The sequence below is a fragment of the Eublepharis macularius genome, chromosome 10 (genome assembly GCF_028583425.1).
Source record: "Eublepharis macularius isolate TG4126 chromosome 10, MPM_Emac_v1.0, whole genome shotgun sequence".
Taxonomy (NCBI): Eukaryota; Metazoa; Chordata; class Lepidosauria; order Squamata; family Eublepharidae; genus Eublepharis; species Eublepharis macularius.
In genome coordinates this window covers 11,050,410-11,074,140 of record NC_072799.1, presented here as the reverse complement: position 1 = coordinate 11,074,140, position 23,731 = coordinate 11,050,410, and the positions used below count along the sequence as shown (strand labels likewise).

Sequence of the window (23,731 nt, the reverse complement as noted above, 5' to 3'; positions counted from 1 at the left end):
TGAAGTGAGCTAAAAATGAAGAAAAATAACTCTAGGATAGTTCTGGCTCTGTGATTAGCCACATTAGGAAGAGTTCATCCTCCATGTGTTGATCCAAAATCTGTATCTTTTCTGTAGATTAATTTACACAGTTCTTGTATCATTTTTGCTCAGTACACTGAGCAAATTTTCCCTCTCTTCTTTTTGACAACCTTGTGTTGTAAATGAGAAAGCAAATTAAGGGGCTCCGAGTCTGGAATAGAAACGAGAAGTAAAGCAAAGGAACAACCTGCCAGAGGGTAGAACACAATATTGCTATATCTAATGCTGGAATATATATTATTTGATTTATTTTTTCTGTATTATTTTTATATATTACTTTCTTATATGAAAAGTATTTATAGTATTTATGATATTTATTGTTCTTTGATTGCACTTCCAACACTTTGTACTTTTTGTATAAGGAAGTAATATATAAAAATAAATCAAATAATATATATTCCATCCTTATATTGTAGGCATGAATACAACTTTAAGTTGATCCTCATAAGCTTATTATGGTGGAAACATTCTAAAATATGATTGCCTTACAGATCCCGTGTGAGAAACATGTAAGGATTTATGAGTGAAATATAATTTCTTTTCTCATTGCACCATCATTTCCCCCCTTCTCTTCCTTATGACCCTCATTTTTTGTATCCCTCTCTTTGTTGACAAACTGTATGAGAACAGTCACTAAACTGCCATGGAATCCAGGTTAGGATCTTAGAGCCAAACTACAAGTGACGCCTGACACAGGTTGGACACTTGTCAGCTTCCCTCAAGTTTTGATGGGAAATGTAGGCAGCTTGGCAGAATGTTGGACAAGTGACAGTTGAAAAATCCACTGGACAGCAGTTGGAGAGCCAAGATGCAAGACCAGGACGCCTACATTTCCCATCAAAACTTGAGGGAAGCTGACAAGTGTCCAACCTGTGTCAGGCATCACTTGTAGCTTGGCTCTTAGCTTAAGAATCTGTTGCTCTTGTTTTGACAACCACCTTTTGGAGGTGTTGGTGACGTTAGACTGGATACCCTGCGACCCAAATCAAGCACTTTTAAGATCTGTTGCTTTCCATGGGAAAGGGTTGAACGTTTCTCCCATAGACATTGATGTGACTTAAAGGGACTAACTTTAGAATACATTTGGTGACTGGGGAAATTCATCATTCATGCAACTGGAGGTTGGTCCAAGCCATGATACATTGCACCAGCGAAGAAGTGCGTAGACTTGTGAACTTCTTACCAGTGAATTAGGGGGGTGCCTGTGTGCTAGCCACCCATGATGTTGTGTTGGCACATTGTGGTATAGGTAATCAGGAACAGGAAGTGTATAGAATCACAGGAAGGACTATATCAGTATGGTTCATAATCAAATGGTCTTCTGGCCAGCTGTGTCATCGTAAAGTTCCACATCTCTGAAATATTATAGCGCTTGGCTCCAGTAGGATTTCCACCAGCTACAGCAAGACAAGACATCTTGTTATGCCTGCCTCCATTGGCGTCAAAGGAAGCCGTTCTTGATGTCACGTGCAGAAAGACTGATCTATGAGAACCAAAGCATATGCCACTTCCGTCAAGCTCTTGTCTTGACAAGCTGGCTGATGGCCCTCAGAACAGGCTCAACGCTTCCATTAAAAGCAGACAACAAAATGACTTCTTCGAAACACCTGAGCAGCCTCCGCAGTCTCTGCTGTTAAGTGGAATGGATTTGGCTTTCTTTAAAGGAAAGATTATCTAGAAATCCAGCAGCACGTTTCCAAGAACAGGAAATTAAACTGGCTGTGAGTCTTAGATGCTTTTCAAACTTGAGTTTTAGCAAACAGTTTCTTGACACATGTCTTGGCAGCCTAAATCCAGTTTTTAAAAGGGATGTTGGCACCTGTAAGAAGTTTCCTCCTGAGTGCCCTTGACCTTTAGGATAACCACCCCAAGGACTCTTTTGGCAAAGATTGTCTTGGTGGACTGCAGTCTGCAGCTTGGACCCTGCTGATGATTTCTACTGAAGGAAGGATTTCTTTCAACAGAGCAAAACTTCCGTGCCTCTTCCCTTCCACTGCAACCCCCAGTGTCATGCTGCTTCTGGGGCATGGAGGACCCCCAGAAACAGCATGAGTGGGGAGTAGGAAGCCTGCAGCGAGGGGAGGAATCAGCGAAAATTCTCCCCTTCCTTTAGCGGAAATCGTTTGCGGGATCCTTCCCTGCATCTTCTTCCAAAATGGAACTCAAGCTGTAACCCTAAGCAGGGAATATGTAGTTGAACTCAAGTTTATGCCTGAGTAAACATGCTTAGGATTGTAGTACGCAGCTGCCGTGCTAACGCCTTAGGCCATTTTAGACGAAGTTTGTCCTTTCCGATCTTGTGCTTTATTTGTCATTTGCGAGACAGTTTCCACTGATTTCTGCCACCATTTTGGAGACGGCTTTTGACATTTAGTTGTAAAAAACCTGCAGTGACGAGGATGGTGGACTCTTCGGCTACCTGACAGTGGCGGGAATAGGGGACCATGTAGACAGTGTCCCTTAGGGCATCAGTCACTTATTGTTGATAAGCTATGGCCGATCCAGGCTGTTTCCTGGCCAGTGCAATGCCTATTGCGTTGTCGTCGACCCAAAAAAAGAAGTATGGTTGGCCACAGCCCATAGTGGGTGATGGAGAGAGAGTGGCACACAGATGGATGCCATCTAAATGCATTCTACAGTTTGTCAATGTTGGCATTTGCTTGCAGATATTTAATATTTTGTGTTTTCGGACACCCTCCACGTAATGTCTGCATAATCCTCCTCGGTCCTAGTAGGCCCAGCTTCACTGTCCATTTTCTGCAAAAGGTGCTTTAACTGATCTCGATCTCGTCCTTGCAGGCAGCCCGGCCATGACGCATAGAAACCTGACTTCTTCCAGCTTGAACGACATCTCTGACAAACCTGACAAAGAGCAGGTAAGCACTGAAACCATGACGATCATTCATTGGTGAGGACGTGTCAAGGAGAGGGATAGGGGAATAAATGAGGCAAGATGGTCACTTGCCACATTGAAGGAGTGGCCGTTTCTGAAGCTTTTGTGTTAACGCCAGGAAGGAGACGACGGTTCCTGGCTTGGTGGTTTAGTGCTTTGTCTAAGAAATCTGTCAGCTGCTGATTTCAAATTTTTGCATTGTCTCTTGATTGGGCAAAAACGAGTCAGCCGATTCCCCCCCCCCCGGGATTCCCCCCCCTGGGATTTTTTTTTCCAGTTAGAAAAGAAATCCAGCCAAGATTTCCTTCTAACTTTCACTTAAAGGGACAGAATCCAAGCTGAGTTGCCATTCTAGGTCCTCTGTACCTATCCCTGTTAATCACTTTACAAATGTATCCTGTTTTGAAACGAGCTGAAGGGAAGCTTAGGGGAAGATGAACAGGGCCAATTAAATGATGACAGAGGTTGAGTTGGCTGACTTTCAAGCTTTCATTGGTCTTTGGACTCTGTCCATTGTCAGGAAGGAAGGGTGTTTGTGGCAACATTTGTATTCCCCCCAGTGGAGTGGGGAGTGTAGAAAGTCCTTTGGGAGGCAGCAACTGAGCTTTTGTGGTGGAACAGGTTCGATAGTGTCCCAATCCGTACACGTGGCAAAAGCTTTAGTGAGAGAATTCCTGCCTAAACAGTAGTTGGTAGGGTCAGAAGGAGACATAATCACCTTGGGGCAATGTTGTGTCACTTGATTCCATGATGGGTTTCTTTACACAAGAAATCTAGGTCACCTCCTGAAACTTTAGTTACGTTTGGATTCGCGAGGCGGTAAATTTGGGGGTCGAGCAAGGAAGAAAACCAGTTTGCATTATCAGAGCGTCACATGAATACTTGGAGCTGCTTTATACTGAGTCTGTCAAGGTCAATATTGTCTCGGACTCGGACTGGCAGCAGTTTTCTAGGATCTCGGGCAGAGCTCTTTCACATCACCTACTGCCCGGTCCTTTTAACTGGAGATGCCGGGGACAGAACTTGGGACTTTCGGAATGCAAAGCCGACGCTCTTCCACTGAGCCACTGCCCCTCCCCCCAGGGGTCTTTGTACTCTTGTAGTGTCCATCAGGTAGGCAGTTTTCTTATTTCTTCAAATACCTGAAGTGCAGTATGTTTATCTGTCATATTTTTATCGCATCTGTCTTCCAAGAAAAGCACATAAGCATACACGGCTCTCTGTACCTCATTTCATTTGCACAACAACCCTGTGAGGCAGGTTTTGAGAGAGAGCGAGTAGCCTAAGGTCACCCAGCAAGCTTCATGGCAGAGGGTGGATTTCAACCGAGGTCTCTTAGATCCGAATCCAACACTTTAGCTACGACACTGGGTTTCCACCACTTCATCATCACAACAATCCTGTGAGGTAGGTTAGGCTGAGAGTGGGTGGTCAAAGGTCACCCAGTGCACCTCATGGGTGAGTGAGGACTTGAACCTAGGTTTCCCCAGGTAAATACTACTGCAGGACATCATCAATTACAAAATATGATTGCATGTCAGATGCCAAATACTACATACCCTTGCATGTTAACTACCAAGTACCACCAAATATGCAATATTGAAATGAAATCTCATTGGGGGCCAAATGCAAATAGTTAAAGAATATCTAAGACCCAATTTGCAGAAGAGAAATTGGAGGAGATTTTGGACGAAAACTTATTTTAGTTGCATTCGGCTTGGAGTACCCGTATTGAGAGAGCTTGGGTGTTACACAATTGTAATGAAAATTTTGTTTGAAAAGTTAAAAAATTACACTACTAGGAAGATTGTCAAGAAGCATAGACAGGACAAAAATTGTATGTCATCTGGTACCAGTGGCAATTTATGACAATCAACCAAACCGCATATACATTGGATTGGATCCAACCACTGTTTGTGCTAGTAAAAAGGAAAGACAGCTTCCCTTCGACCACCAACTATGTGGAAAGTCATTTACAAAGGCAGTGAGGTGCAGTGGTTGTAGTAAGGGACAGAATTAGTCAAAATTCAGTAAAAAAAATATCCCTGGATGCAATTTGTTGCAGGCGTAGTCCAACTAAAGTGAAGTCATCTAAGTTCCAGTAACTTGAAGAGTGACACCTTTCCTTCCTTCCTTCCTTCCTTCCTTCTTGAATGTATCTTCATATCTTATAGAAGATCCTTCCTCTGCTCAGTAACTCTTCAGCTGTTGCCTCTTGGAACCCCTGGGCATTGAGACTTAAGTAATGTAGGAAGACTCTTGCATGTGTAGATAGAGAGTTAAACAGAAATCCATTAATTTCACAATTGTACTCTGAGCTAAAACACACGAGACGAATTACACGAGGATGCTCAAGTGAAGGGAGGCGCAATGTTAGCCGGGAAGCCGAGTTCTGAAAGACAGATCGGAAGGCTCTGTCAATTTCCCCTCTCTACAGAGCCGCCAGAGATCGCTCCGTAGAGGGTTTGTTTATTTCATCTTTGCCTCCCAGAAGGGGAGGTGAAACTGACAGAGCCTTGGGGAGGCGAAGATGAAATAAACAAACCCTCTGAGCAGCAATCTTCTTTGTCAGCTCCATAGAGAGGTGAAATTGACAAAGCCTTCTGATCTGTCTTTTAGAACTCGGCTTCCCAGCTAACATTGCCTCTCCCTTCACTTGAGCCTCCTCGTGTAATTTGTCTCGTGTGTTTTAGCTCTAAGTTGGAGCTAAGGATTCCTTTCTGCTAAGTGAGGAGCCTTCTTCTGTCAGATGGAGTCGCTGCAAGGGTGCCCTTGAATCCAACTCTTTTTCTCTAAGCATATAATTTTGTAGTGCAAAATATATTAGGACACTAGCACTGTTCAAACGACTGGGCTTCTAGGCTGAAGGGGGTGCAAGGTAATTTCTATTGTCAATCACTCTATATGAGTTCAGTCACGGTGGGGGGGAACAGAACCTGTGTATGTATCAGTGTAAGCAGACAAGGTTCTTTCTGCATCCTTGGCGGGAATCCAACATTTTCTTATTTCCTTGTCCTGCTGAGACCTCTATGCTTAAACAGTTGTAGGCTATGATCCAGCCTTCATATTAATACATCTGAGTCAGGATTTAGCCCACTGGCAGCCCCGTTCACCATCACACGCATTCATTCTGCATCTCAAAAGTCTTCTGCGTGCAATAAATTTGGATCGTGTTCCTCGGGTGTATGAAATATTTATTCCAGTGCTGATCAGTATGTTTTAATTGTTTTAATAGCCCATTATGCAACCCTATTCAGAAATGGGAGAAAAATGGATTTATATCAATGGTTTAAAGAGTTTTCTCCCCCCCCCCCGGGTGATTTTTAAGTCCCTGATTCAAATTGGGCTGACATAAGTCATGCTTTCGGTTTGTGAATTGAGCCAGTTTCTTTGCAACACATAAAGTTGTGTTTCAGCTCCTTGCGGTGGCTTCGTATTTCAGCCGTGGACTGCTGGCAGGCATATGGTTACAAAGCAGTGGATTTAGCTAGGCAGTGTAATAAATAAGAACATCAAAGTCAGCAGCGTTGTAAGACAGTAACCAGATTTGATTCCATTTATATTCTAGCAGGTTTTTTATTAAGGAAAAAAAAGACAACTAGAGAGATTTAAAGTTGCTGGAGACGCATTTTTATTAACTTGTTTTCTGACTTTGCATGTTCCTACAGCTTTCTCCCCCCACCCCTTCCATTCTTAAACGTTAGGCTCTCCTGGCCAAGCATATATACCAGCACCACTTATCACCGGCATCCAGACATCGTGCCGAAATCGTGATGTATTTGTAATGTGAACAAGCCTCAGATTCTTGGGCTTGCATGCTCCCTTCCTCCTCTTCTTGTGCTTTGCGCTGAAACTGAATCCAGTCACCATTATTGCAACTCCCAAATGGGACAATTGAAAAACTGGGGTTTGTTTTGTGCCCCCAAAGCAGGATTCTGAACCACAGCTGAATTCTGGGAAGAGGGGAAGTGACACGCTCACATCATAAATGTGTGGTTTTGGAGGGTTTTTTGTTATTGACAGCAGCTGATGTAGGTAGAGTTTATGCCAAACAAGGGCAAACTTTTCTATGCTAGCCTGGGAATCCCTCCCTGTCCTCAGTTTGCTCTGATTTTACATCCAAACAGCAACATGTTACATCCGCTTGCACAACTGAAACTGTTAAATAATGATTTGTTTTTAAAAAGCCTTGGCTATTCTACAGTAAATTTAAGAAGGACAAACAGTATTGCAGTGTGAATTTTAATTGTTATATTTTAGCAACGATTGGGAGGCCAACAGACAAGCATGCTTTTTTGCTGTCAGGATATTGTTCAACAGTAAAATCAAAAAGAGTCCAGTAGCACCTTTAAGACTAACCAATTTTATTGTAGCATAAGCTTTCGAGAATCAAGTTCTCTTCGTCAGATGCCTGATACAGAGACTGGTCAAACACAGAAGAGCAGAGGGAAGAGGCAATTAGGGGGGGAGGGGGAGGGAGCAATCAAAACATTCCTTTGCCAGTATATGTAAACATCTCCTTTTGGTGTGTGTATCAGTTGGCTTCAAAGGAGTTTGCCCTGTTAGTTTGTAGAAGCCAAACAGCTAGACCATCCAATTCCAATGCAGTATGGGCCTTCGGTAACCACAGCTCTCCCTGCCAGATGCATCTGACAAAGAGATCTGTGGTTTCCGAAAGCCCACGCCAGGTGCCACTGAGCTCCCCCAGACCCCAGACCAGTCTCTGTATCAGGCATCTGACGAAGAGAACTTGATTCTCGAAAGCTTATGCTACAATAAAATTGGTTAGTCTTAAAGGTGCTACTGGACTCTTTGATTTTGCTACCACAGACTAACACGGCTAACTCCTCTGCATCTGTGTTCAACAGTAGAAAGTGAAGTCTCCTGGACTCAACATGTTTCCACTCCAGTCCCCAGTTTAGGTTAACTGGAAACTTTGGGCTGAAAATGCTCCTTTTTCAGATCTCATACCATGAATTTAAATTAATTTAATTTAATGATTTCATAAATTCCGACAAGGAACTCTGACCTCCCACTAAACTTCTCAGCCCACAATGGATTGGCCTTTTCTCCAATGGGCTCCATCTGCCACTAGTGGCTACAGGATTGAATAACTTTTGACCTTTAACAAACTCTTTTTTAAAAAAAAAACTAAGAAGTTCAGTATAATTTCTTCGTTATCATGTTCCTCCAAAAATAGACTTTACTGATTGCAGTTTATTGACTGTACATGATAAGATAACTGCTTAGCATCTGCATCAAAGAGAAGGTTGCCACATAAGTTGTTCCTAGAATCAGAAATTTCCTTTGGCTAGGACTTTATTCAAGGTCTGTTGCTGTGCTCGGAAACTGCTGATGTAGCATGAGAAGAAGTTGGGTCTGATAATAAAGAAAGATGATTTAGTAAAAGCCCAAAGACCTCTTTAACATGGGAAGGACATGCTTGGAAAATATTTTGGAACCCTGAAAAAGAGACAAAAGATGTCCTATCTTTGGGTAATTTATTCTTAGGTTTCTAGTTTTTAGTTTTCAAGTTGCTCAGTTGTTATTCTTGGAATGGAATGTATAAGGTAAAGGCAGGACCCAGGTTAGAATCATGTTGATCAAGGGGTCTAAATGTTTTTTAAAAGGTCTCTGTGACCCTTTATACTAAGGCAGACCATGAATTCATCTAGTTAACTATTGTCTCTGATTGGCAGCTGTTCTTCAGGGTCTCAGGACAGAGAAACTGTTTCCTAACACCTGTTATCTGAGAACCAGGTTGGATGGTGGGTGAATAATAATAATAACAACAACAACAATAACTGTGCTTATATACCACTCTTCTAGACAGATTAGTGTCTCACTCAGAGTGGTGAACAAGGTTACTGTTATTATTATCCCCACAATACAGCTGGGGAGCTGGAGCTGGAGCCGAGAGGAGTGGCTTACCCAAGGCCACGTGCTGAGCTCATGGCAGTAGTGCGAGTCAAACCACCAGAGTGCTAATTTGCAACCCAACCACTTCACCACTATGCTACAGCAGCTCTTATAATAATAATTGTGCGTATATACTACTCTTCTAGGCAGATTAGTGTCCCACTCAAGGCAGTGAACAAAGTCAATGTTATTGTTATCCCCACAATACAGCTGGGGAGCTCGGTCTGAGAGGGCTTACCCAAGGCCACCTGCTGAGCTAAGGACAGTAGTGAGATTCAGACCAACAGAGTGATGATTCTCAACCCAACCACTTCGCCACTGTGCTACAGCAGCTCAAAACTGGAGCAGAAAGGAGTAGCTTACCCAAGGCCACCTGCAAGGTTCATAGCAGTAGTGGGAGTCAAACTAGCAGAGAGCTGATTGGCAGCCCAGCCACTTGACCGCTATGCTGCTGCAGCTGGCAGTGTAAGAAGTTAAGCAGTTTTGCAACCCAAATGCTGGTTACCAAAGAGAACACAGTTTTACCACTCGGAACAGCAAAACGCCAGTAAAGAAAGGAATCTTGGTACTAGGAGGAGAGGAATATGTGGAGTCGATAATGGTAGATTGGTGGTGTACTCTGTACATGTTTAATCCTGGGAGAAGCAAAGTAAGCTACTCTTCTGTTCAGGTTGGAAGAGGTACTACCCATATGCAAACGTTTAGGCCTCACAAGTTCAGAACTTCAAGACTTTGTAGAATTAAACCTTCCTTTTCATGATTTTTTTGTGTGTCAAAGGAAAATGGGACTTCTTTGTAACTATGTTATCTCCACTAACATGGAGTTCCTCCCATATGCTGGTGTTTGCTGTTGGATTGGGAATTAGAGCTAGGTTCCTCTCCAACCAGTCCCGTTGTGTGATCTTGGGCCTTAGCCGCCTTTATAAAAACGTAATTGTAAATTTTAAAGGCTGACTGCTAATAAGAAGGACCTGATTTGCCGGGCTGCCACGAAGAAAAGGGACTGCACAATTATAAAGCACTTTACCAATGAACAGTGCCATAAAGTGGCAATGGTAGATATGTAGCACGCCGATGCCTTGTCTAAAGGGCCAGAGGAATTAGTCATGTTAGTCTGTAGTTGCAAAATAGTAAAGAGTCCAGTAGCACCTTTAAAACTAACCAACTTTAAGTCAAGTCAAACAAACTTTATTGTAGTATAAACTTTGAAGAACCACAGTTCTCTTAGATGCAGGATGCATCTGACGAAGAGAGCTGTGGTTCTCGAAAGTTTCTGCTACAATAAAGTTGGTTAGTCTTAAAGTTGCTACTGGATGCTTTACTGTTTTCCCTAAAGGGAAAATCCTTGTGCTCAGCGGGAGGGAACAGGACTTCCCCAGCCAGTATGGTGTGGTAGATGCCCCTTTGGCTCTTCTGAAATACCTCCTTTTCCAGTGAAGTGGAGGAAATCCAGGATTGTCTCTTTGCTGTGCGGAAGAGATGTTTTAGAGATGAAGCAAGCGGGTGCCAGGAAAAAGATCAGTGGGTACTATATTGGGGATCACTGTTGTATGCTGTCCAGATTTGCTTTTAAATGGCCTTATCTGCTGTCTTTAGCTTTTCTGGCAACGAGTCTGAGAATAAAAAGACTGGCCAGCCCAGTGTTCTTGGATAGCTTGACTGTCCTACTTGCATGGTCAGATTCCATAACCAAGTGGAAAGGGCTCAGAACATAGCAAGAGCTGTATGGTTCTTCTAATCTAGCAACCTGTTTTCAACAGGGGCCAACCAGATAGCTTCAAAAGGCTCATAAAAGCGCAGAGACCCAAGTCTTACCCTGCTGTTGCTACCCAGCAACTAGCATTCAGAGGTTGACTGCCTCTGAACATGGAAGTTCCACATATACCCAGGTACCAGTATGTGCATTTATAATATAAAACACGTGTTACATGCACATTTCCAAAGAGGGATGTCATATTAAACTTTAGAATATCTGTTTGCTACAACATTAAAAAGATTGCTCTTTTCCATATGAGTGGAACTGAACAAATATTTTAACACGTTTTGATTAAAATTCACGTTGGGACATAGTGGGGCAGGAAGCTGCTTTGGTCTGCTGGCCTGTGATACTTGAGCTTCTGCTTGCCAACCAATTTTCTTCTGTAGGTTTAAACTGTAACCAAACGAAAAGCCAACTAGCAGATGGGTAGCACGGACTGCTTGAGTGTCCTTTGATCAGTCGCTGGACCTAGGGTAGGTAGCCAGGTCCCTGTATCGCCTGGCTGAGTGATGGGAGGCCCGATACCTACCTTTAGCTGTTCCCATGCATGCAATCCCAGCCAGTGTGGAGGGCCGGCGCGCCCATGGAGGCCAGGTAGGCGGTGGCCTCGGGCGCGAGGGAACTGGAGGGGCGCCGGAGGGGGTGTCGGGGGCTGAGGCACGCGCAGCGAAGCTGGCATGACTGGGCTGCAGCTACTGCTGTAGCCAGCCAGCCAGCCAGCCCTGTGCTGCCGCCGCCATCGCCGCTGCACGCCCCAGCTGGGCGCAGCCTCGGTGCGCCGCCCGAGCAGCGGCTCGCAGCTTCTGCGCCCAGCTGGGATGCGTGGTGGCAGCGGCGGCATGGGGCTGGCTTGCGCGTTCCTCCGCTCTCACATGCCCCGGCCGGGCGCAGAAGCCGCGAGCCGCTGCTGGGGTAGCATGCAGAGCAGCCTTCATGCGCCGCCCAGCAGCTGCTTGGGGTTTCTGCGCCCAGCTGGGGCGCGTGGCAGCGGCAGCTGCATGGGGCTGGCCGGCTGCAGCTGCTGCTGCAGCCAGCCATGCCAGCTCTGCTGTGCGCTCCTCTGCCCCCACATGCCCCAGCCGGGCGCAGAAGCTGCGAGCAGCTGCTGGGGCGGCGTGCAGAGCACGGAGAAGCTTCTGCACGCTACCCCATCCATCTCGCGCGGTGTGATGACGTGACGTCATCACGCAGTCTGAGGTGTGTGCGCGCGCAGTGCGCGTGCTCGTAGCCGCAGGCGCCAGAAACTCTGGCGCCGGCCCTGGGAGTGACGTCATTGTACAGGCCATGTACTGCCCTGGGAGTGCTCCTGTGCTCTGCAGGGGGCCAAATCAGGCTGCTGCAGAGTGCAGGTATGCTGCTGTGCTCCGCAGTGGCCCGATTCAGGCTGGATTCGAGCAGATTCAGGCCAGATTTGGGCCATATCAGGCTGCTGTGGAGCACAGGAATTAGTCCCGTGTTCCGCAGTGGCCCACTTTGGGCCCAAATTGGGCTGCTGTGGCATGCGGATCATGTCCTGGGAGGTGTGTTCCCCCCTTGCTGGCCAGGCAAGCGGGGACGGGGAGTGGGGGATTCCCCGCCCCCAGAGGGGGACTATCAACCCAATCTGGACTTCTGTGTTCCTTCTCTGGGGCAACTGCCATCTGATACTCTGCCTGCCCTAATTTCTGTGCTTTTCGTTCCAATCCTGCTCGCTTCTTTTTTCTCAGGTTCCCTGAAAATAGAACTGCCAATTTCACCTTGCTTTGCACTTACTACACTTTGTAGCAAATGTTCTCATCTGGTGTTGTCATACCGTCTAGAACTGCGGTGGCAACATATGAGTCAGAAACCAGAGATCTTTTTAAAAATATATACTTTTCAGTGCATTTATAAGCAGAATTACGTTCACCTGATTCCCTTATCTTCAATAAACTTAAAAGGGTTTGACTCTGCTTAGGATTTCCATGTGGGTTTGGCTGGCGGGCCTCTTTCTTACTAAATCCCCCTTGCAAAGTGTGCTGAACAGAGGAAATGGCTGTTGCAGATTCGCCAGGCATGAAATGCAGATAGCGATCAACAAATGAGCCTCTTTGCTATTTCAGTTGGCTGGCCAAATTACTGTCTAATAATAAAATCCTTAATTTGTCGGAACAGAAGCAAAGAGCTATGCTAATTGTAAAAATTACTGTCATCCGGAAGACTCCAGAGGCTGTTTCATTTCGGAAACATTATAGAACATTATGCCCAATCACCCGGAAGCAACTGAAATGGAATCTGGAGATATCCTTGTTCCTGGACATTTCTGACCTGTGCCAGTGCTCACTTGAGATGGAGAATAGGATTTGTGTCTAATGGCACCTTAGAGACCAACAAGATTTTCAGGGTGCAAGCTTTCGAGAGCAAGAGCTTCCTTCTTCAGACGTGTGTTTGAGTCTCGAAAATTTGCACTCTGAAAATCTTGTTGGGCTCTAAGGTGCCCCTGGACTCAAATCCTGCTGTTCTACTGCAGACCAACACGGCAACCCACCTAAAACTATTGAGAAGGAGAGTTAAGGTTTTGGCTTTGCACCAGAATAACTTCGCACGTGTGCAAATGACTCGAAGGCTGCAAAGCCATTGCGAGTAGGCAGTATTGCGAAAGACAGTACAGGCCAGAAAAATGTTGTAATATTTCTGTTTCAGTTTCCTTGTGTATATTCCTCCGCAAGCTTTACGCAGAGCCTTTCGAAGGAGGGGATGACTTTGGAAGCCTTTTGCTGAGTATATATATTAGAGAAAATGGAATTTGGAATGTGCATACTTAAGGAGCTCTTTGACTTTCCTCTCTCATTGTTTGAAAATAGAAGCAGACCTCAATTTCTCCCACCTAAAAGACCTTGAATGGTATCTTTCATGAACCCTATCCTGGTTCTTCAGAAAAGTCCTTCTGTGCGAGGATTAAGTGGACACTCGACAGGAAGCAGGTCTTTTAGGCACTCTCCCTGCCCTAACAATGTCGGCGTTCCCAGGACTTGGCAGAAATCTCTCCGTTCTCTGTGCTTTGTTGAAAAGTCCTTGGCACCCCCCCACAGAGGATGAATCTCAAGGACCGTTCTTCATCCTCAACAGCCAGCGTTTAAAATCCAGGAAGGTTCACAAAATGTTTCCAAATGCAAAGTTGCTGAGCGAACCCCTCGGTCAGTTTTTATGCAGGGCCGTATGGAAATAGCAGAAAATATGCATTGACGTTTGTGTGGCCGTTAGAACACGCGGAAGAGAAATAGGTGCCGCTTTCAAAGCACATGCTTGAGATGCAGAATGTGTCTCGGTGAGCGTGGCCAGCTGGATCGCTGAATGGATGATGCACACAAAACCCCCTTCTTATTTGTCCCCGGCTCTTGTGTTTCCATATCAACAGGAAAGCAGCCTTTTTTGAAATTGCCAAATCTCATTCTAAAGTTTAAGAAGAAATTGGCATGCTTGGCCTTTCAGCGAGATGTCCAGGACTTCCTGTAGCTGGGAGCTCAGACCATTGATGGATTGTTCTAAAGCTCCCTTGCTTCTTTCTGAAGTCTGCGATTTTTTAACCTTTTCCAGTTGCTGGAAGAGCCTGGATTCACCCAATGGTGCCCTGGCAGAAAGGGCTCTCCTTTTGCATAATGGGTCAAGTCTTCCGCCTGTTCGAAGTGAAGCTATGGTACAGATTTCAGGCAGTCGTTTGGGGAGGCTGAATTTCAGGATTCACACATTGCTCCTAAAGCAGCTGACAGCTTCCTTTCTTCCTTAAAATGTTTTTTTCTTCCAATCAGGTCTTTGGGAACCATCGGTTGGAGAGTTGGACTAGAGAGATCCAGGTCTATATCCCCCCACTCCAGTTTGGTGTAGTAGTTAAGAGTGCAGGACTCTAATCTGGAGAACTGGGTTTGATTCCCCACTCCTCTGCTTGAAGCCAGCTGGGTGACCTTGGGTCAGTCACAGCTTTCTCAGAGCTCTCTCAGCCCCACCCACCTCACAGGGTGTTTTGTTGTGGGGATAATAATGACATACTTTGTAAACCGCTCTGAGTGGGTGTTAAGTCATCCTGAAGGGTGGTATATAAATCAAATATTATTATTATATTATTGTTGCAAAGGGTTACCAACCTCCAGTTCGGGCCTGGAGTTCTCCTGTAATGACAACTGATATTCATGCTGCAGAGATTACTTTCCCTGGAGGAAATTGCAGCTTCAGAGGGTGGACTCTATGGTATACCATAGAGTTTAGTACTGTAGAATCTAGGAGACACTCCCCAGACACAGTACCCACTCTGAATGGGTGTAAAACCACTCTGAATGGGTGTTAAGTTATCCTGAAGGGCGGTATATAAATCAAATTATAACAACAACAACATTCGATTTATATACCACCCTTCAGTATGACTTAACATACACTCAGGGTGGTTTACAAAGTATGTTATCATTATCCCCACAACAACAATCACCCTGTGAGGTGGGTGGGGCTGAGAGAGCTCTGAGAAGCTGTGACTGACCCAAGGTCACCTAGGGGACTTCAGGCGGAGGAGTGGAGAATCACACCTGGTTCTCCAGATTAGAGTTCCGCGTTCTTAACCACTGCACCAAACTGGCTCTCTGTTGTTGTTGTTATTATTATTATTAGTAGAAGTAGTATAAAATGAGGAAGGGGAACCTTGTATATTGCTCTCAGTTTCTTGGAGGAAGGATAGATCGATTTACATCTCAGCCCTTCTTCTTCACCCGGACAATGCCTGAGCGAGTGTAACCACATCGCCTCACATTCATCGCTTCTTACCATTCTCCCTCCTGCCTTTTACTTCCCTGACCCACAGCCTCTACATTTAGATTGGTGGCTGCTTGGAACAGGGATTTGTCTTTTGCTTCTGTTATAGTGGCATCTGGTGCTTTAAAGCACATTAACGAACGATAGATTTGGCATCCAGCATTCTAGCTGCAATCTCAGAAAAGAACCGTTGAAAGTACCAAACACAGAACAGAGGAAAAAACAGTTAAATTCCTAGACGCAAAACAAAAATTTTTTTTTTCTTAATTTGCAGCAGGGCATGAGCAGTCAGCATTAAGAATTGTTTTTTTTTTAAAAAAAAAGTCATAGCCCCATTCAACGTTTTCCAGATTCCTCGGACCTGCATCTCATTCCCAGGAATCTATGCTGCTAAGGATTTTTCCAGCCCTGCTCCTACAGTGCCCTTTTCAGTGGAGAGCCGCCGCTTGCGTGGAGCCACAGCCCCGGAGCGCTCAGGGAAGCCTTGCTACGGGTGATAACAATTCCTGCAACCCAGGCCTCTCCCCTGGGCTTGGTTGTCTAATCCTGCTATGCTGTAATGCGGCGGCCACTCTGCTGTGATTTGGAGATGCGCAGCTAGTAGCCCTGACTTAAAAGCTTAGCACTTCATTTGTTAACAGTGTCATGACCTCAGGCGCCCTTCCTGAGCTTTGCCAACGACTTCCCGGTGCTCATGCTGACACACAAACTAGCAAGGGACAGGAGGACCCTGAGATGTCCTTCCTCTGGGGTTTCAGGTACCCACAGATACGCTTTTATTTCCCTCTTCTAGTCCTCTGCATCCTAAAGCCTGGAACAGTAAAAGTGGAAAGGGTGTCTTATTCGAGATGCTAAATGTCGCGCTATCCCACCTGACATAAATATCCCAGCCTCTAAAATTCAGTGTAAATGAAAATGTAACACACTGTGCAATTGGAGGCCTAATGGATATAAATAAACACAGGCCATTTTTTAGACCTGAGATGTAGAATGCAGAGGGACCAACGCAAGGTCTCTTTGTGCCCACGCTTACGGATTTGTGCTTGTGGAGTAGTGGTTAACATATAGAGCTGGGACTGGGGCGGGGAGTGGGTTCAAATCCCAACTCTGCCACGTCGCTCGCTGGGCGTCCTTGGCCCAGTTGTAGGGTTGCCAGCCTCCAGGTGGTGGCTGGAGATCTCCCAGAATTACAACTGACAGAAATCGGTTCCCCGGGAGAAAATGGCTGCTTTGGATGGTGGACTCTATGGCATTATACCATTCTGAGGCCCCTCCCCTCCCCAAACCTCTCCCTCTCCAGGCCCCACCCCCCAAATCTCCAGGAATTTCCCAGCCTGGACCTGGCAACCCTGCCCAGTTGTTCTCTCTTAACCTAGCCATCCTCACAGAGGTGTTGTGGACGGAGAAAATGGGGCGCATGAGCAGACCGTATAAGCCAACCTTAATTCCTTGGAGGATAGGATTAAAATAACAATGGTACGGAGAAGATCAGTGTATATCACTTCCCTGGGCTCCTTGAAGGAAGAGCCCTTAAGAAACTGAGGAGTGGGAGAAACAATGGCAAGAAAATGGCCTTCATAGTGACACTCTAGGAGTTTCTCCATGTTTCTGTGGTCTTTATTATAGAAACAGGGAAATGACTAGAGCATCACCCAGAAATCACGCCACATCCTTTCCAAACTCTGCCCTCCCCAGGCATCACCCTCAAAATCTCCCAGAGGCAGTGCTGGAAAATTTCTCTCCCTCTCAGCTGACTCAGTGTTCTTAGCAGCATGCAGAAAACCAATCTGATTTTAGCGTACATATTGCATACTCTTTAGTATTACCCATGCAGGTCATTACGTAGAGCGTTTCAGCCCAGAATCCCCATTTCCTTTGAAATTCCTTGCCTGCCCCAAGTGTGTTGGAGTACTAGTTCCTTCACCTTATTTTCACTGTTGCCTGCTTATGTTGGTATGTATATACTGGATCGCAGCTGTCTGGACTTGGTAGCTTTCACATCATTCTTCATCTCTCATTATTTCTGTTTTTAAAATTACATATTGACACTTTTCCATCCAAGCACTGACCAGCCTTAGACCTGTTTTGCTTTTATACATCTTCATCCAGAAGTCTTTTGTGCACATTTGGGCAAGGGGTACGTTTCCAAAATTTTCAGTAAGTGCACATTGAGCCAGCCTTTCTTGGTATGATAGTGCAAGCTTTTGAGAGTCACAGATCTCTCCTGAAGGGAAAGAGACAGCAGAGATGTTTGACAGGAAGCTAAGGAGCTCTGTTCCGTTAATGTTTGGAAGCCATTGGTAAAACATCTTAAGAGGACTTGCCAGAGGAACTAACATAAGCATAAGAACATAAGCAAAGCCATGTTGGATCAGGCCAGTGGCCCCTCCAGTCCAACATTCTGTCACACACAGTGGCTAGAAATCCAGTGCCATCTAAAGGACTGTCAGTGAGGCCAGGACACCAGAAGCCCTCCCACTGCCTTCCTTCCAGCACCAAGACAACAGAGCACCACCTCCCCACAAAGAGAATACCATCTATCTCCTGTGGCTAATAGCCACTGATGGACCTCTGCTCCATATATTTGTCCAGTCCCCTCTTGAAGCTGGCAATGCTTGTAGCTGCCACCACCTCCTGTGGCAACGAATTCCATGTGTTTATCACCCTTTGTGTAAAGTAGTATTTTCTTCTATCTGTTCTAACCTGACTGCTCAATAATTTCATAGAGTGCCCACGAGTTCTTGTATTGTGAGAAAGGGAGAAAAACACATCTTTCTCTACCTCAAGGCTGGATGTGCAGGTTTATCAGGAGTAGAGAATTTGTCTGTGAATTATGAGCACTTTGATTTTAACTAGAGCTTCTTCAGTGGAAAAGGGTCACCTGGGGACAGCATGGAGAGGGATAAAAGAAAGAAGGAAACAGTTTAGTCTCAAGTAGAAAGTAGGAGGAAGTCCTGACCTGGATGGTCTAGCCAAGCCTGATCTTGTTAGATCTTAAAAGCTAAGCAGGGTTGGTTAGTAATTGGATGTGATAGCCCAGGTGAGCCTGATCTCATCCGATCTCAGAAGCTAAGCAGGGTCGGCCTTGGTTAGTAATTGGATGGGAGACCTCCAACGCAGACCAGGGTTGTAGAGGTAGGCAATGGCAAACCAACTCTGGTAGTCTCTTGCCATGAAAACCTCCCAAAGGGTCGCCATAAGTCAGTTATGACTTGAGGGCACCACACACACACACACAGCCCTCCAATGAAGACAAAGGTTGAAGAGATAGGCAGTGGCAAACCACCTCTGTTAGTCTCTTGCTATGAAAACCCCACCAGCTATGACTTGATGGCACTCTCCACCACCACCAGAACGTAGGAGGAGATGATAGGATCCAGTGCAGCAGAGGTTCAAATGAAGAGGCAAGGCTCTGAGAAAGAGAGAGTCTGCTTTGGAAACCAAGCGAAACGTTGGAGAGCTGGGAATTACTGGGGGGCAGAAACTGATGTCCCCTGGGTGAAGGCTCACTTATTTTCAAGCACTTTTCCTGGCTTCTGTAGGTAGCAATTAGTTTTTCTTCTGCTGGTGGTATTTTAGTTTTTTAGGATCGCAATATGTAACACAGAGAACACATCTTGCTCCTTTTTTCTGGCAAAGTTGCAGCATTCATAACATAGAGTATAAGGCATTAGAAAGGCAGGAGCCACACAAATAACTGGCAAGACTCTATGCTGCATTTCCGGGTATGTGACACCAGTGGGGTACTGTAACCGCAGCTTAGAAAACCTCTGTATCTGTGTAGTCATAAATATGTACTGTCCCTTTAACAATTGGTACTCATGGGAGTCGTAGTTCCCCCTCCAGTATGAGGACAGCGGGACATTTGAGAAGTTTATTGTAGATCTTCCTGTTAGAGTTTTAGTTTTATTGCCCTCTTTCTCTCTTTGTTCTGTAACTTGCTCCCTCAAGCAAGGATGCAAAAATCATCATGAATTTACTGCTTGTCTACGAATAAATCTAGAGCAATAAAGATGTACCTAGCTTCTGGTTTAACCATGTCTTGTTTACTGCTCCCAGAATAAGTAGTTTTCAAATTAACTTTCAGGGAATCCTTTTTTTGCTTATTTTTCTTTCCAGGATGCATTTAAGAGCGCCCAGAGTGTGCACATTATTCATGTGGGGTTACTAACCAGTCCTGCTGAGCCTCAGCGTTGCCCCTTGTGAATCGAGACTGCACCCCAGAACACGCCAAATGTTCCCCTGAAGCTGTTCATTGGCTGCGATATCAAGGAAACTGGCGTGCCGCTAGTAATTTTCTCACGGAGGATCCTTCTTTGGAACACACTTTAGCTGTCTTTCTCTGCTTGACAGATAGATACTGTTTGGTATTGGAGGGAAGCTCAAAGCAGTAGGATACATAGAACATGAGGTTGTCTAATTGAATTGTTTCTGTAGCTAGGCCTGTGGGATCTCTTAGTGATAGGTTTGCCAGCTCTGGATTAGGATTCCTGAAGATTTGGGAGAGGAACCTTGGGGGGTTGTGGAGGGACCTCAGCAGGGTGTAATGCCACAGAGTCCCCCCTCCAAAGCAACCGTTTTCTCCAGGGGAACCGATCTGTAATCTGGAGATAAGTTGGAATTCCTGGAGATCTGCAGGCCTACCTGGAGGTTGGCAACCTTACTTAGGGAGAAAGGTGATCTATTCTAGTAGTGGGAGGAAAGACAGCTCATGATATTCTTGGAGTCCACAACATTTGTGCAAATTCATTGCACTTCCCCCTGCAGCAGTAGGTTCATAACTTATCCGCTAGGGATACGCAGAATGCTGTATTTATAACAGTGTCTTGAGCGCCATGGACAGGATGAATAATTACAGTCAGATTATCCTTCCATCTGTACAACTTTTTTATAGAACAAGTTGTGGAAACTTTTCTCTCCTTGAAACATCTGAAATCAATTCATCAAGGCAGGCTGAAGTTAAAATTTCCACCCACGCTCTATCTAGGAACGGCAAGGCTGTATCTCGTTTCGCGGATGCTTGCCTCCTTCCCCAATTATGCATTTAAATCAAATCTCAACTACAGCTCAAGTGCTGGTTAGAAATACTGCAGTGTCCACAATTCTGCGGCAGTGTGTATGTTCACAGTTGTGTGAGCCCATTGAAAAGTGTAGGCAGATGTACGGCTGTTGCAGCATCTTCAGGTTTTGTGGCTTTTCACATGAGATGTAAATCCAGTCCCAGATGCATTGTACATATTGCAAACATGTGTTGGTGTTAGCATGAGGTATGGTGTGTGCCGTATTGGTTTTGTGACATGCTCTCCTACCCTCTAGGGACTGCACGTCTTTTCTAAATGGGCATTTGAGTAATCTGATAGCATTACTCTGGTGTAAATAAATACTCAATTGATTTTTTTCAAGATGTCTGCATAGGAGGACCTTTCTGTCCTAATTGGCCGTGCAAGTGCTAAAGGGAAATTGGGGGCAAAGTCTTCAAAGAAAACAAAAAAAGAAGCCCACACTTGGGAGGAATCCTGTACCCACAATGGCATTCGAGACTGTGTGGTTAGGAAAGTTTGCACTGATCCAACTGTTGTTCTTGGCTGCTGTGCAAGCCACAAGGAGCCAGTGTGGACAGGGTGCAGAGTCTTGTGTAGAAAGCAAAGGAAACGACCGACAAAAGGGAATATCAAAGTAAGATCATACTGTCTTGGGGGCTTACATAGAATTATCAGGGTTTCCACCAAATGAGCCTCTCTCCCGGCCACCTCTATGTCTGTAGGGGGTATTGACCATCTACCCCCCATATATGAGCGACCACGCATGGTTAAGCCGCACCTCTGCCTCCGGCAAATGTTACATGGTTTTTATACGGTGAGCAGGTGTTTTATTAGAAGCTGTGTTAATTTATTGTGATTTTATCTTGTATATTTTATCTTCTGTTGTAACCTACCCTCAGCCTGCTTGTGGGGAGGGTGAGATGATGATGATGATGATGATGATGATGATGATGATGATGATGATGATGATGATGATGATGATGATGATGATGATATATGAAGGGAAGAAAATTAGGAGGTTCCTCCTACACACCAAATATCCTCCTTCAAGATTCTATAAGCTTTCAGGAACCTGAACAGAATAACTTTCCCTCCCTCCATTTCCTTTACCTGACTCTCAGCTGCTTTAATATTCCGAATATGGAGCCTATTCAGTCCTCATCAGGCTGCCACGCCCACTTTTGGCTAATTTACAAATTACCATGTTCCTGCATACGGAGTAGGCTTATCAGGCCTCCTACTGGTAAGCCTTGAGCAGCAGTGGGAAGAAAAAACCTTGCCAGTTTTAACCCGGAAGTAACAAAGCGTAGGTCTAGGAATCTCCAGAAGCTCTGTGGTAAAACATTAGAGCTTCTGTAAAGCTAACAGGTCAGCCCAGTAAAAGTTACCATATGTATCTTGGGTCTCACATCCTAAAGTCAGAAACCATAGAGTTTCCAGGGATACCTAGAGCTACCCTTTGTCACTGCTGGGCTGTATCCAGATGTAGTAATATTGCACCTACACAGGAATCCCTTTGTTATATATGGAGCCCTACATAGTCTGGGAACGGCCCGATTTTGCTACTTTTGCAATGGACATAGGGTCCATCCACTCTGCTGTTAGCACAGCCCTACTAAGAGTGGAAGGGAATGGGAATATGGTAGCAAAGCCTGGGGACAGTGTACAGATTGGACTACTTCTTTCAGAGGCTCAGATTCCAATTGGATCCTCCTTTTGGGGGGAAAGACAGACTGATGAATAGTATAAGGCGCTAAGTGTGATCTGAACGGCCAATCCAGCGCTTCTTCATCTGGCCAATTTTCTGTTGACTGCAAGAATGTGCACGTTTTCTGTATAGCCAACAGGTCAGCCCAATGAAAGAGATCATACCTATCTTGCGTCTCACATCCAGATGTCAAACTTTATTTGGGGTAATTGGCCTAACAGGACAATTGGATTTCCTTCTTTTGTGCAGCTGAAGAATAAGTTCATGAAGAAGTTACCGCGGGACGCTGAGGCCTCCAACGTACTGGTTGGAGAGGTCGATTTCTTGGAAAACCCTTTCATTGCCTTTGTTCGGCTACAGCAAGCTGTTATGCTCGGTGCTCTAACGGAAGTTCCTGTACCTACCCGGTAAGAGATGACTAAAAGGTATCGCTTTTACCATTCATACATTAAAAAAGAAGGGACAGATTTGATTTGAACTGAAAATAACTACACGACTGACAAAATCCTCATGGTTTTCTGCCGAAAGTTTCGGAAAATGTCTTTAGGGGTTATTGTAACAATGACAATGAATTGATGCCAAGTGCCATAGCGGATTTTTGTTTCAATGGAAGCAGGGAGCCAGTGTGGCACAGTGGTCAGAATTTTGGATTAGGGCGACTCAGGTTCAAGTCCCTGCTCTGCCGTGGAAGCTTGGGCCAGTCACATACTTTCAGCCTAACCTCCCTCATAGAGTTGTTGTGAGGATAAAACGGTGCAAGAGGAGTTTCAGGGTAGCTGTGTTGGTCTGCAGTAGAAAAGCAAGATTCGAGTCTAGAAACACCTTAAAGAGCAACAAGATTTTCAAGGGTGTAAGCCTATAGGAGCCCCGGAGGACGCTTTGATCTAGTGACAAACAGTTGCTACTGGTCCCTGGCCCCAGGGAGGCCCACCTAGCATTGACCAGAGCTAGGGCCTTTTTGGTCCTGGCTCCAACCTGGTGGAACATTCTGTCTAAAAAGATCAGGGCCCGGGCGGATTTGCGATCCTTCCACCGGGCCTGCAAGACAGAGCTGTTCCGCCAGGCTTATGGTTGACGCCCCTGGGCTTCCCTGCCAGCCACCTAGAGGAAGCTGCGCCCCTACAATGGGTATCTACCACCTAGCCTTTGCCAAATACTTCTGGAGGTGGTTAGGTGGTGGTCGCTGGAGAAATCTGCTGCTGTATGTCCTTAAAATCTGCTGCTGTGTGTTTTGTTGTGTGTTTTTAAATATTTAAGGAGCTTTATTGGTTTTAAAGTTATACGTATTTTATACTATTGTATAAATTGTAATCCGCTCTGAGCCTGCTGATGCAGGGAGGGCGGAATATAAATAGAATTAAATAAATAAACAAATAAAACGAATAAGCTTTTGAGAATCAAGCTATCTTTCTCAGATAGAAGTAGGAATGGAGATCTCTGAAGCGTTATATCCCACGCAGAAGATGGGAGGGGAGTTGCAAAGAAGGGGGGACGCAAAGGTGCAATGCAGTTAATTACAGCAGGGGAGGAAATGCAGAAAATTAGCATCTGTAGTGAGATAAGAATCCTGTATT

The 23,731-nt window shown here is 45.2% G+C and overlaps 1 protein-coding gene across 2 annotated transcripts in view; it reads left to right on the top strand.

The window, feature by feature from the left end:
* The window catches only part of SLC4A4 (solute carrier family 4 member 4), a 257,837-nt gene that overhangs the window by 160,588 nt on the left and 73,518 nt on the right, over positions 1 to 23,731 (top strand). For both annotated transcript variants that reach the window (XM_054989973.1, XM_054989972.1), the window contains exons 7-8: positions 2,881 to 2,957; positions 22,407 to 22,564. In XM_054989973.1, the coding sequence (XP_054845948.1) occupies positions 2,881 to 2,957; positions 22,407 to 22,564 (235 nt within the window). The remainder of the gene's footprint in view (positions 1 to 2,880; positions 2,958 to 22,406; positions 22,565 to 23,731) is intronic.